The sequence below is a fragment of the Gambusia affinis genome, linkage group LG19 (genome assembly GCF_019740435.1).
Source record: "Gambusia affinis linkage group LG19, SWU_Gaff_1.0, whole genome shotgun sequence".
Lineage (NCBI taxonomy): Eukaryota > Metazoa > Chordata > Actinopteri > Cyprinodontiformes > Poeciliidae > Gambusia > Gambusia affinis.
The window spans coordinates 2,119,187-2,132,042 of record NC_057886.1 but is presented as its reverse complement, the minus strand read 5'-3'; the positions used below and the strand labels follow the sequence as shown (position 1 = coordinate 2,132,042).

Here is a 12,856-nt window from a genome sequence, read left to right as displayed (position 1 = left end):
GAGCGCGCTCACGCGGTACACATCACATTGCGCTGCGTTCAAAGAGAGTCTGTTTTATTTCAATTGTTTATTTGTTTGTTTGTTTTATGAACTTAGCAGCATCCGTTTTATATGTATATACAGCTCTGGACCACTGCGCTGAACCCCATTGAAAACCTCATTGTTACTCCACCAAATGTTGATTTCTGAACTCTTCCTGAGTTATTGCTGTTTTTAAATGAATATGAACTTGTTTTCTTAGCATTATTTGAGGTCTGAAAGCGCTGCATCTTTTCTCGTTATTTTGACCATTTCTCATTTTCTGCAAATAAATACTAAATTTTTTGCTCGGAATTTCAAAGCCATGTTGTCAGCAGTTCATTGAATAAAAGAACAATGTTCATTTTAGTCAAATACATACACACAAAAAGTAAGGTCAGAGAAACTGATCATTTTAAATGGCCTCTTCATTTTTTTTCCACTTTGGTGAATTTGAACAATTGTTTCCTCTCTGTCTGTACGTTGGGGAGTGTCGAAATCGGACTACACGTGAACGTAGCAGCAGCGGTCCGGGCTGAGCTCAGCTCTCCTCACCAACTCACGCACTGTATCGATGAAGTTGTTTCAAAGATGGCGGACTTCCTGCCGTCCCGCTCCCTTTTATCGTTATGTTTTCCTAGCTGTTTCCTAACGAGCGAGGAGGCAGAGCAACTGCGGAAGTCGAGGGAGATAAATAAGCGTATTAATCAAGATAAGACTTACGTTAAAAGGTTAGTAAAGATCTTACTACTCGGAGCGGGAGAGAGCGGCAAGTCCACCTTCCTCAAACAGATGCGCATTATCCATGGGGAGGACTTCGATCAGAAGGCCAAAGAAGAATTCAGAGCCACGATTTATAGTAATGTTATTAAAGGTAAGGCTGCTCTGCGAAGTTGTGCTTAATGTGGTGAACGTGGCTGGTTGAGAAGTGTGCTGTGCTCGCCGTGGCGGTGGGGTGTTGTGTGGGAACTTTGAGCCACGCTAGCTGCACTGATTGGGATACTCTGTGGTGGAGAGGCTGCCCTCCCCGGGCTGCTTAGCTGCTTAGGCAACCAAGAAACGCCCATGCTGGTAGATGCTGCCCTGATGGGAGCCATGGAGGTTTTACACATTAAGAAAACTTTAACTTTCATCCTGGACACTCAACCTGACGTGTTTTGTTGCGATGGTTTGACACCACCAGTGTTTCTCATGGCTGCCTGTTAGCGTCCCACACGCCCCTTGGCCGTGCGTGAAAGAGCGTGACATCGCACTGCTGTGGTAAAGTGCGTGTTTACTGTAAACGCTGCTATGGAGCTGCTGATCAGGTATTCCTCTCTAGATGAACTAAAAAAAACACGACTGGCCTCTGACAGCCACGAAACAGGAACCAGATCGATGTGGCTCTAAAATGAACCGGCTTTGTATGCGAGAACTGGGAAGTGCTTTCTTATTCCCCTATGATTGTACTGTTTTTTTTATTTGTGTGTGTGTGTGTGTGTGTGTGTGAAGTTTTACTTTGTCCTTTACGAAGCTCTATAACTCGTCGCTCTCTATCTTCCTAGTTTTATTTTCGCTGCTCTCTCTTGTCTCTCCAGCTGGTCGGTTTTCGCTGCTTCATCTCTTCCACCTGATAACTCAGGGCTTCAAGGAAAAACATTTGTAAACCTATCTATACAAAGTTTGATATTTTTCTTTCTTTTAACCCCCCCCCATCAGAACATCAGGTGTAGCAACAGAAAAGAAACATGACAGAAATAATAGCAGTAGTGTAGTGGGGGTGCGGTTGTCTGGTTGCTCTCTATAGAGTTTGAGTGGTGAATATTTTGGTGGCCCTTATTTCTTGACACGCTCTGATGGAAATGTTTAGGTCAGAACATCCTGAGTCACCTAAAGATATTTATAAGGTGGTGTGGGCTGGATGATGTATATCATCACATGAGTTTCATTCATCATGATAAGATCCATCACACTGGCAGTTTACCAGAAAAGGCCCAGTAGATGACAGCCTTCAACCACTGTCTCCATCTGACACTGTTAAAGCTAATGTTACAGATATGTATTTTAAAACGTCACATATCGCTTTTACATTATTATTATTACTGTAATAAATATAGTTGCTATGATAGATGATGATTAGGCCTGCCACAATAAATAAATGAATGACATGATAAATTAAAGCAAGTTCAATAGTTTTGATTTGCATGAGTTATTGTTTTTCTTTTTCTACCAAAAACTAGATGATAAAAGTCTTCAATCTGGTGTTTTGGTCTCAACTAAAACTTTTTTTTTTTTTTTTTTTGAAGGACAGTTTTGTTTACAAAGACTTCCTGATTCATTTTATTTGTTTATTTTGAATATTTCAAATGTCTTCCAGTTCCAGTGTTTAATGTTTATCCCTCTGATTTATATTAGTACATCCTATTATTTATTTTAGAACATATTTACAGCTACAGAAGGGTAATTACTGCTCTGTTGCTGTTTCACAAAATTGCCTTTTTTTTCCTCTGTACTATCCAGTCACAAAGTTAGTTGATTTCAATCTGATTAATCATTTCAGCCATATCTCCTTCTAGAAGGTAACGACGTTCTCTTATGTTCCTGCTGTGCGTTCTGGGCTCCTCTCTTCAGGAGGACCAGCCGTTCCTGGCCGCTGTCTGCTTTGGCGTGACGTGTTTAAGTTCGGATGACGGCTTCATTACGTCGCACCTCGCAAACAAATGCTAATTGTTAAGGTTTTAATTCCAAATATTCCAGTAGCAGCGACGCCGTCGGCCAGCGTGCGCTCTGTCTGTGCCAGGCCTGATTAGATTACAGTGGCTGTGATGTTAGCCAGACCTGCTGGAACCGGGCCGTCCACTGCAATATTGCATAACGCAACCATATGGAAAATCTTTTTCACCTCAGTATTCATTTCTCCTATGAGATGACTTGATGCATTTCCAGCTTTCTGATCTTCCTAACAATTTTTATTTTTTGCTGTGGGGAAGCAGTTTATTTTAATAGGTTTGTGTTTGATCAGTTCTATAATGTAGTAATAATAATAAATGTGACACTGCAGGACAGCCTGCTGTGTATTTCTCTCCAAATGGAGCAAAGCAGAGCTGAGGATGTAGACATTAGGAAAAACTTCCAGTGCTGAACTGGGATTGAAAGTGGCTCTTGTTTGAGCTAATTTGAATAAATTTGTATTAGCTCAAATCAATATCAGCAGATTGGAGCTTTTTTTTTAAAAAAAAAAAAGAAAAAACCAGACATCAGCTACAGATGCTGGTTAGTCCTTTGCTCAGTGTTTCTAAGGAGTATCCCAAACTGTATTCCAGATTATGTCGTTTTTTATAGGCAATATATTTTAGAACATTTAAACTCGTGAAGCTTTTGGATCCGTCCTCAGCCTGGTGAATGAATGGGAGTTGACCAGAACTGCGTCCAGTCCTTGTACATGTTGGCCTCTGACTGTCGGCAGCCTGAGTCAAGGTCAGAGAAAAGCTTCGCTGCTGTCGATCATTCCAGCATTCTGGGATGTTTGAAAAATAAACCAAGTTACTCTACAGTCTGTCTGATGAAGGCTGAGCGTTGGCTCACTCAGTGTCTCATTTAAAGTAAACACCAGTTTATGTAACTTCCCCCCTTTTCTCAGTCAGATTAGAGCCTTAAACCAAACAACGTTTTATTTTGTGTTTGTCGACTCGTAAAAATGAGCTTAAAAATATGTTTGAAGGTCAACAGTGTTCAGTTTGGGTAGGTGATCATATAGTTTGAACATCTTTTTAATTTTATGAATGAAGACAGGCTGCTCCAATTTAAGTAAATATTCCAAGACTGGATTGAAAAAATGAGATACTAAAGAATATTAAGAACTTTGGAATACCTTAAAAAAAAAAAAGTAACTGGAAGAAGAAATTGTGAATGAATGCTCCCATTTCAACACAGACCATCGAACTCTGATTTTTAACATTTGTTTATTGGGAGTGATGATTGCATTAAAAGTGATTTAATGGTTTCAGTAGATATAAATCCAAATATTTTCAATTGTTTAACATTTGAACGCAAGATTTAAAGGAGCTTGCAAGTTCACTTTGTAAAAGTGCAAAGAAAAATCTTCATGTATTATCGTGTCACCATAGTTACAATCTAACGTCATGATTTGATCTTTGTATGTTGAGCTTTTTGAACAAATGATAACCAATTATCACCGACTGTTTTGAAGCTTGGCCTATTAAAACTTGACTCCCTCTCCCAAACTCCACTGGGCGCCGTGGTGATGATGTCAGTTGTTCTTCTTAAGACCCCATACAGCCTTGATGTGAATCAATTAATACTTGCTTGATTTAAGACCAGAATTTTATCTAAACATCCCACTGCGGAGCCGGCGTCGTCTTTGCGATGCGTTTAGGTGCATTTTATCCCCACGCTGTCGATGTGAGAACACACTGTGTCTGCAGGCCCTTCATGGTGGCTCAGTGTATGAAAGCACTGAAACCCCTGCTGCTGTTTCCAGTCCAAAGCAGGAACCGGAAAGATCGCGAAGGCCAGCTGTTTACTTCAGGAACTGAAGATATTTGGGCTTATCCCTGAGCTGTCAGCTTTAACCTGTGGTGGTGAAGCAGCTGAGATGCATAAGCCCAGCGCACCAGACTACATCAGAGTTCAGGGAGCTGTGACGGGACTGGAGTATAGCAGACTGCAGTTAGCAGGATTATCCATGTAGTTTTACCTCAAAGTTTGGAGTTTTCAGTCAGGGTTCTTGTGATACTTTGAGATCGGTTTATTTTAAGCTGGGTCAGTTCTAGGGGACTCTCCTGCAGGGTTTAGTTAAAAAATGTTAAAAGTTGGCAAGAAATTTGAAAATAAGACAAGGTAATTATGTGTGGATGTAAGACATTTTCAACAGTACTTAAAAACCACCTCTATAAAAAAAAGACATACAACTAAAAAAACAACAATTAAATTAAATACCAATTATGTTTCATTCGAATTAGTGTCCAAAATTTCACTTTATCCATGATTTGTTCCCTTTGATTAGCTGACGTTGCTAGCATGTAAACCTGTAAAGACAGGAAGTGATGAATAAAAAAAGACACCCGACTTCTTTCAGTCGTAGCAGAGTGATCAGAGAGGGGGAAGACATGCTGCGAATGTCGCCAGGCTGGGAATCGAACCTGCGACCACCGCCACAAGGACTACAGGCTCAATACGCGTGTCGTGCTTTGCCCCATGCGCCACCACAGCACCCTGACATTGTGTCTTTTTAAAACGCAATTAATCGTCACAATAATAATAATTTAAAAAAAGATTGCGAAAATAATGGTTAGTCGCTGACTGCCCTAATTTATAATCTTTGAGACTTTAATAGATGTTGAAAACAGTCCCTGCTGACCTCTGGATCCCTGTTGTAAAGCCTAATGTCGGTTTCTTAGCAACAGTATACTGAACCGGGTTCTGCTTCCGTATCACTAGGAAGTTTTCCCTTGGGTTCCCCACAGGTATTCGGGTGCTGGTGGACGCGCGGGAGAAGCTTCACATCCCGTGGGGCGACCCGTCCAACCAGCAGCACGGGGAGACCATGATGGCGTTCGACACCCGATCCGCCATGGCCCACAGTCACGGCATGGTGGAGCCCAAAGTCTTCCAGCACTACCTGCCGTCCATCCGGGCCCTGTGGGCCGACGAGGGCATCCAGAACGCTTACGATCGGCGCCGGGAGTTCCAGCTGGTGAGTGGAGCACACGGTCGCTTTGTTAGCTTGTTGGACGTAACCCGTGTGAGCGCTGGCTCAGGGCTCCTGCTAAACGTAGCAAATGGCAGCTTGGCTTTGTAAAGGCAGCAGAGTGGCTTTGGAGGAGACAGAAAGAAAAACTTCAACTCTGCCTCTGAGGATTGCACTAGGACAAACGGTGGGGTTTTTCATGTCTGGTCTGGGCTCATCTTGATACGCTGCCAGCGGTCCGACTGGATTCTCCCCTCTGGCATTATACAGTCAGAGTTACTTGCTTCAGGGTAAACGGTGCAATGTGATTGGTTTGGCTCCATGAGCCACTGGAGAGCTGCGTCAAGCTTTTTTGTTTCATTTCACACTAAGATGTTCTCTCTTTCTCTCTCTCTCTCTCTCACTTTTCTCAGGGCGAGTCAGTCAAGTACTTCCTGGATCATTTGGAAAAGCTCGGAGAGTCGGTAAGTCCCACCCACACCCACCCGCAAACCCTCCCCACCGAGCAGGTCGGCTGATGGAGCAGATGGGCGTGATGACGCTTGTGTGTTTTATTGGAAAGAGAAGTGAAAGCGCTTTCTTCCTGTGCTTTGTTTCAGTGAGAATGTTGCCCCTGCTGATGCTTAGTTCTCCCACATAGAGGAACCAAAGCCTTTACTTCTGTGTAAAACGATCAGCAGAGTTTCCAGAACAGAATCAGAACTAGAGATGAAGTCATGCAGAAACTAATGTGGCGGCGTTGCTGACGGTGACGGGATTCTGGGGCCGCCGGATGGCTCCGGGTTCCTGTGACTCATCAGATGCTAGAAATGAATAGGAAGCAAGTCCATACATCTTCCTGTAGCTATGGTAACGGGGTTTGTCTTGGACATGTATAGACTCCGTCTGAATGCGTTTGGTGTGATGTTATCAGTCACAACCGCACCGTGTTCAAGAACATTTACGCCCACTGAGTGACGACCGTCGTCATAGCGACGACAGGACAGTGGTCTGGTCTCACTGATGACCTTCAGGAGAAATATTAGTTTTATGCTCATGATGAGTAAATTATTGAAATAACCGTTAACTAATTTAGTAATCGATAAATCGTGAACTGGAGTTGTAAAAAAGGTCATTTGCAGAGAGAAAACTTTCAGACCGTTAAGCCAAAACTATTAAGAAAATACAAAAAAGTAAAATATCTACACTTTGCATTTAAGATAACATAAAACACTTTGTCTGTAAATCTGTTCTAACAAACACTCACTGCCACTCTAAGCTGATTTTCACAATAAAAGCATGGCTCACTGAACAGACTCACCGTTAGATCTGAAGTGGACGCTTCCATCTTGGTGCTGAACTGATTGTGCTTAAGGCTAGTTTTTTTTTTTTGTTTTTTTTTTTCTTTATTGATGTTTTTCTGGACCCTGACCAGAACCACACGCTCTTCTTGCAGGACTACCTTCCCAGCCAACAGGACATCCTGCTGGCCAGGAAGCCCACCAAGGGGATCCACGAGTACAACTTTAAGATCAAGAAAGTTCCCTTCAAGATGGTGGACGTTGGCGGTCAGCGGTCGGAGAGGCGCCGCTGGTTCGACTGCTTCGACTCGGTCACCTCCATCCTCTTCCTCGTCTCTTCCTCTGAGTACGATCAGGTGGGTGTCGTGTCTTATTCCAGGATTTGGGAGCAGCTGCAGGTCGGCTGCTGCGCGTCCCCGCCATGTTTTCTCGTTAAAGGCAAATGCTTCCAGTTGGCTCCTGACCGGTGAAGCTTTTCCACATTCAGAGGTCTGCAGTCGGCAGCAGCAGCAGACATCACAGCTCTGACAACCAGCCAGGAGTTTTTAAAATGATTATAAAACGGCCCCACACCACCATACTGCCACCACCATGTTTAGCTGTCAGTAGCGTCATTCTGGGCTACTGATAGATCAGCTCTGACTCCACACATACCTTCATCTCTCTACAGCATTGTGTAGAGAGATAATTGACCGCTGCGTTGGTCATTTTACTGAGAAACTGCGACTTACAGCTGTGTAGTCTCTGAAAATAGAGGAATAAATAAAGCTGAAAATCAGCATGAATTCACTTCGTCATAGATGCTGTTTTAACTGAACTCTTGCAGAACAGCATCTGGAATTAATCTGGCTAAAGGCTAAAGGCTAACGATCAAGTTAGTTTTAATATTAAATCACAACCATGCTAACAATGAAAAACAGACATTTTAAAACTACAGATTAACATTAACAGTTAGAAATGATTGTTAACATCCACCCTGTTCCATCACGTTTACTATCACTGCTACTGCTGCAGCTCTGAACAGTCAACAGACCAACTGAGGAACGTTAAGAAGGAAGAGGAAGCTGTACAAACCTCCTTTAAATTAGAAAACACACTGAAATAAAAGCATGGACATGAAATCATCTAAGTTCTTGAAGAATTATTGAATTTAATTTGATTGTTTTATATAATCCATATATCTGGATCGTGTATAGTTTCTATTCTGTAACTTGGCAATGCTTGTTCCCCTGGATCACATGACTGGCTCAGTACCTGGCAGTCTGTTGCCATGTGAACCACCAGATTGGTGTGAGATGTCCTGCAGTACAGAACATAAAGGTCTCTGATAAAAGCAGAACCGCTGTCGGGTCGTCCTGTTCCTGTTTCCACTCTCATGTTCCCCCAGCGGGTCACAGACCATCAGCTGAAAACTCACGGCCCGTTTTGCACTCTGACCTCCCCCAGGTGCTGATGGAGGACCGGCAGACCAACCGGCTCAGCGAGTCGCTCAACATCTTCGAGACCATCGTTAACAACCGGGTCTTCAGCAACGTCTCCATCATCCTGTTCCTCAACAAGATGGACCTGCTGGAGGAGAAGGTGAAGCAGGTCTCCATCAAGGACTACTTCCCCGAGTTCTCGGGCGATGCCGGCAGCCTGGCGGCCGTGAAGCTCTTCCTGGTGGCGTGCTTCCGCGGGAAGCGGCGCGAACAGCCGCCGCTGAAGAAGCACGACCAGCCGCCGCAGAAGCCGCTCTACCACCACTTCACCACGGCCATCAACACGGAGAACATCCGGCTGGTGTTCCGCGACGTCAAGGACACCATCCTGCACGACAACCTCAGGCAGCTGATGCTGCAGTGATGGAGCGAGTGGAGAAGGAGGTGATGCAGACAGAACCGGGTGACCCAGTGCCTTCATGCCGACAGTATCCCTGCACCCCACCCGAACCCCATCTCCCCTCCTGCTCCTGTTTGAACTCAGACTGAGTATTAAAGCCACCACTACGACCCCCAACCCCCTCGCTGGCTTCCTGCCTTACTGTGACTGAGAACAGCCAGCTGTGGCTGAGGGCGCCCCCCTCTGAAAGAGACCTCTGTGCAGTCTTTCATCATGTGTTGCTCTGATACTCTGACCAGTGTTAGTCAGCATTAGGAATCTTCCTGCAGCATCTAATCATGTCATGTCCTCTAATCTCTGATTGTGCCGATGAATTCTGTTCTCCGCTCGCCGATGGGCCCCATCAGCTCTGGCCCTTCCAGCTCTAACCGGGGCCTCCGCTCAGGGCTCAGCAGGAACCCCCTCTCTGATTTGAGGCCGATCAGGACATCGGGCCTGGACGCGAGGAGACTTCCTGTGCTTGGAAAGCAGAAGTCTGGCCTCGTTCAGGCTGATGAAGTGTTTTAGTGTTTAGTGTGCAAGAAGATTTTTTTTTCAGGTTTCCAAGATATTTTCAGATCAACTCTTCCTCAGATCAACGATGCCAAACCGTTCCCTCCTCTATCAGACCTTTACTTTGTTTGAACCACTTAAAGTGTTGATAGTAAAATGCTGCCATGGCCCAGTTTGTGTTTACTGCCTTAGATGTTCTGAATGGTACTGGTACCTGACCCACCAGGCCCTTCCTCACCCTGGTTTCCAAACAAAGGGGAGTACTGCTACCTGTGTGCGACTCCATGACTCCCCCTGCTGGTCACTTCTATTGTATAAAATGTATGCAGATCTGCCAGCCCAATCTGCTGTGGAGGTTGTTGCTCTGATGGTTCTGTTGGAAGGTTCTGAATGGATCAGAACCTTCCAACATGAAGGATCTGATCCATTTGTTCACTCTGAACAGTCCGACTGATCACTGTAAATGTCTGACCCGTTTTGTTGATTCTAGCTTTAGAGAGAAGACTTTGCGACAGAGAGCACCGACTGTCACTGTTGGCTCACAACAAAGAGAGAGGAACCGGATATTTTAAAGTGTCTTCAGCATCTTTTGGTAGCGATAGATGCAGTGCGGTTTCCATCCCTTAACTCTGTCTGGAAAACGTTACTGAGCTTCATTCAGCCTTCCTGTTATCTGCTCAGTTCACCTTGAACTGCAGATATCCAGCTTCATGTGCCTTCGTCTGATTGATACAAAGACGGCTAGCAAGGAGTCCCATTAGCTGAGTTATGGTTGGACAGAAGGACGAGATGAACGACAGGACGACTTGAAGGAAGAGTTTTGCAGATCTTTAGATGGAGCAGGCCGGCTAACGGCTGAGTTGTTTTTATGTTGCAGTGCCAGACAAGAAAGTTCTGTTTGTGTGTGTGTATAGATGAAGCAACGCTCTGTTTACACACACAGAGACACTCTTGTGTTCCGCCTGCTGCTGCTCCGTCCAGAGGAGTGTCCTCTGTCTGGACTGCTGTCGGACGGCGCCGACAGTGAGTTTTAGTAGAAGGAAGGCTGCTGTCCCGCCTGTCGTGTGCGACTCCTGGAGTCTAATCGGAGAAGGGTTGGTTTCCAGCAGCTGGCGCTAACGGCTAGCCTGAGATGGATCGAGGCGAGGGGCGACACCTGCTGACCCGCAACAACTTTAACCTCTGGGTGGTTTAAGCCAAGGTGTCACTTTTTCACTGGGATGGTATTTACGTAGCAACTGGAGGCCATTCACACAGGAAGTGGCGGTCAGAGGTGACGTGCCTCCAATGGCCTTCATGTATAAAACCATGTTCAACTCGTATAATATTTTATGCTTGTTTTACAGTGTTTTTACTTTTATATCACAGTTACTCTGAAAATAAACACTTTACATGTCCCATTCTTAGTAGGTGTTTCCCACAGGACGATCATAGGTGACGCACTGCCTCCAACCCCTATTTCCTGTTTAAATGTTTCTCAGGTTGTGTAAAAAGTTTAAAGAATGATTAAAGGCTGGTTATATAAGCCGCTTTGGCCTTTTTTCCGATTGGACTTTGTCTAGCTAGAACCAACTAACGCAGAGTTCTGAAAACTCGGTGATTGATGTACTTCAATCTCACATTGGAAATCCTGAACTGTCCCTTTAAATAAGGTAGCAGATGCTGATTCTTTTTTTTACGTGTGGTTTGCACTAAGACAGATGTGCTGATGTTTGGACTTCTCTACGCTGAGTGTGAGGAAGGCAGATTGAGCACTTACGGATTTCGATTCGTTTCCTGCTGTTCTGAACGAGCGGCCCGCATAATTAAGTGTTTTTGTCATTTCTTAACCTCAGGATATTTCTAACACTTTGTACCATCAGGGTGCTGCTTCTGCAGACTGTGGGTTGTAAACGTTCTGTGTTGTGTTGGTACCGCAGATGTAAACCTGCTGCAGCAGCTCCATGGAGGTCCCACTCTGACCTGTTTTGTGACAGAGGTAAACGCCTGATTGGCTGGTTACTCTGCTGACCGTCTTCTGAAGTTTTTATTGGGCTTCAAATAACTGTTGTTGTTTTGTTGTTTTATTAAGCTGGCATGTGAAATTGGACCAACGGCATTTTCTCATGGATACTTACATTTGAAGTATTTTTTTGGACTAAACTTTATGCCTACTTTTACATGGCATGCCCACTCTCCTGAAACAAGTCTCCATGGCAACTCTACAAACATTATGATTCTGATTAACTTTTTCTAACAACACTGAAGCCTTATGTGAGGTGAACCTGACACTTCAGACCCATAACTACAGTTTGAGGTGCAGATTTATAAGTTTCTCTGCAGTTACAGAAACGAAACACATGCCTGATTACCCTTGGAGGGAAGTCAGCTTTTGCAAGATCTAAGCTCTGATGCACCACTACTCTACAGGAATCAGAGTTTTTATGCCGCCATCATGTTTAAACTATGTTAGCAACAGTTTATTAGCCTCTTTGTCGACACACAGAATACTATGTCTTTGTGTAATGTTGTTACCATTAAATCTGGCATTTGTGCTCCCAGTTTGGGTTTGTTCTGATAAAACAGCTCTGACTGTAAAGTCTAACTTACAATGTCTTAACCGCCGACACTCCTCAATAAATCAACTGATTTTTAACGTCTACCGTCACTGTTGTTTGGTGTTACTGCAGATTGACTGTGAAGGTAAGACCTGTAGGGTCTACATACACTGTAATTCATACACACTCTATGTATTACAAATACAAACTTCCATACAGTGGGGGGGAAACAAATATTTGATACAATACAGATTTCCCTGAACTCTGTATATACACTATGGCAGAATAACCCTAACCCCAGGATGTGTGTATATATATATGTATAGTATATACACAGAATGTTAGAATGTTAGTCCATCCATCCATCCATCGTCTTCCGCTTATCCGGTGTCGGGTCGCGGGGGCAGCAGCCTAATAAGGGAGGCCCTGACTTCCCTCTCCCCAACCACTTGTTCCAGCTCCTCAGGGGAAATCCCAAGGCATTCCCAGAACACCGGACCAGGGAGGCGTCCAGGAGGCATCCTGACCAGATGCCCGAGCCACCTCAGCATCTTGACGTGAAGGAGGAGCAGCTCCACTGAGTCCCTCCTGGATGACTGAGCTTCTCACCCTATCTCTAAAGGAGAGACCAGACACCCTACGGAGAAAACCCATTTCGGCCGCTTTTGTCCGCGATCTCGTTCTTTCGGTCATGGCCATAGATGAGGGTAGGAACGTAGATCGACGGGTAAATCGAGAGCTTCGCTTTTTAGAATGTTAGTGTGTGACATATTTAGACTTTCGAGTCGGCCATAAATGTGCAGAGAAAAGGCAGAAAGTAACGTGGTTCACTGATAGGGGGCAGTGTTGAGACCTAAAGACTGGAAATAATAGACAAAGTACAGTTGGAATAGAAGCGTTCAAGGTCACTCTCATCTTTGGCTGCCAGCTTTAAAAGTTAAAGGAAATAGATCCATGGA

The 12,856-nt window shown here is 44.4% G+C and overlaps 1 protein-coding gene across 1 annotated transcript; it reads left to right on the top strand.

Moving 5' to 3' along the window:
• Positions 1-499: 499 nt before the first annotated feature.
• gna13b (guanine nucleotide binding protein (G protein), alpha 13b) lies at positions 500-11,999 on the top strand. Its single transcript, XM_044099132.1, has 5 exons — positions 500-892; positions 5,484-5,713; positions 6,121-6,171; positions 7,143-7,343; positions 8,434-11,999. The coding sequence occupies exons 1-5, from the start codon at positions 610-612 to the stop codon at positions 8,830-8,832; spliced, it is 1,164 nt and encodes a 387-aa protein (XP_043955067.1). The 5' UTR covers positions 500-609; the 3' UTR covers positions 8,833-11,999.
• Positions 12,000-12,856: the final 857 nt, after the last annotated feature.

Excerpts from the sequence above, each read along its gene's own strand:
- gna13b (XM_044099132.1), top strand. The coding sequence starts at position 610 with ATGGCGGACTTCCTGCCGTCCCGCTCCCTTTTATCGTTATGTTTTCCT. Across the intron at positions 6,172-7,142 it reads TGGAAAAGCTCGGAGAGTCG|GACTACCTTCCCAGCCAACA; the intron begins GTAAGTCCCACC and ends CTCTTCTTGCAG. Across the intron at positions 7,344-8,433 it reads CTTCCTCTGAGTACGATCAG|GTGCTGATGGAGGACCGGCA; the intron begins GTGGGTGTCGTG and ends GACCTCCCCCAG.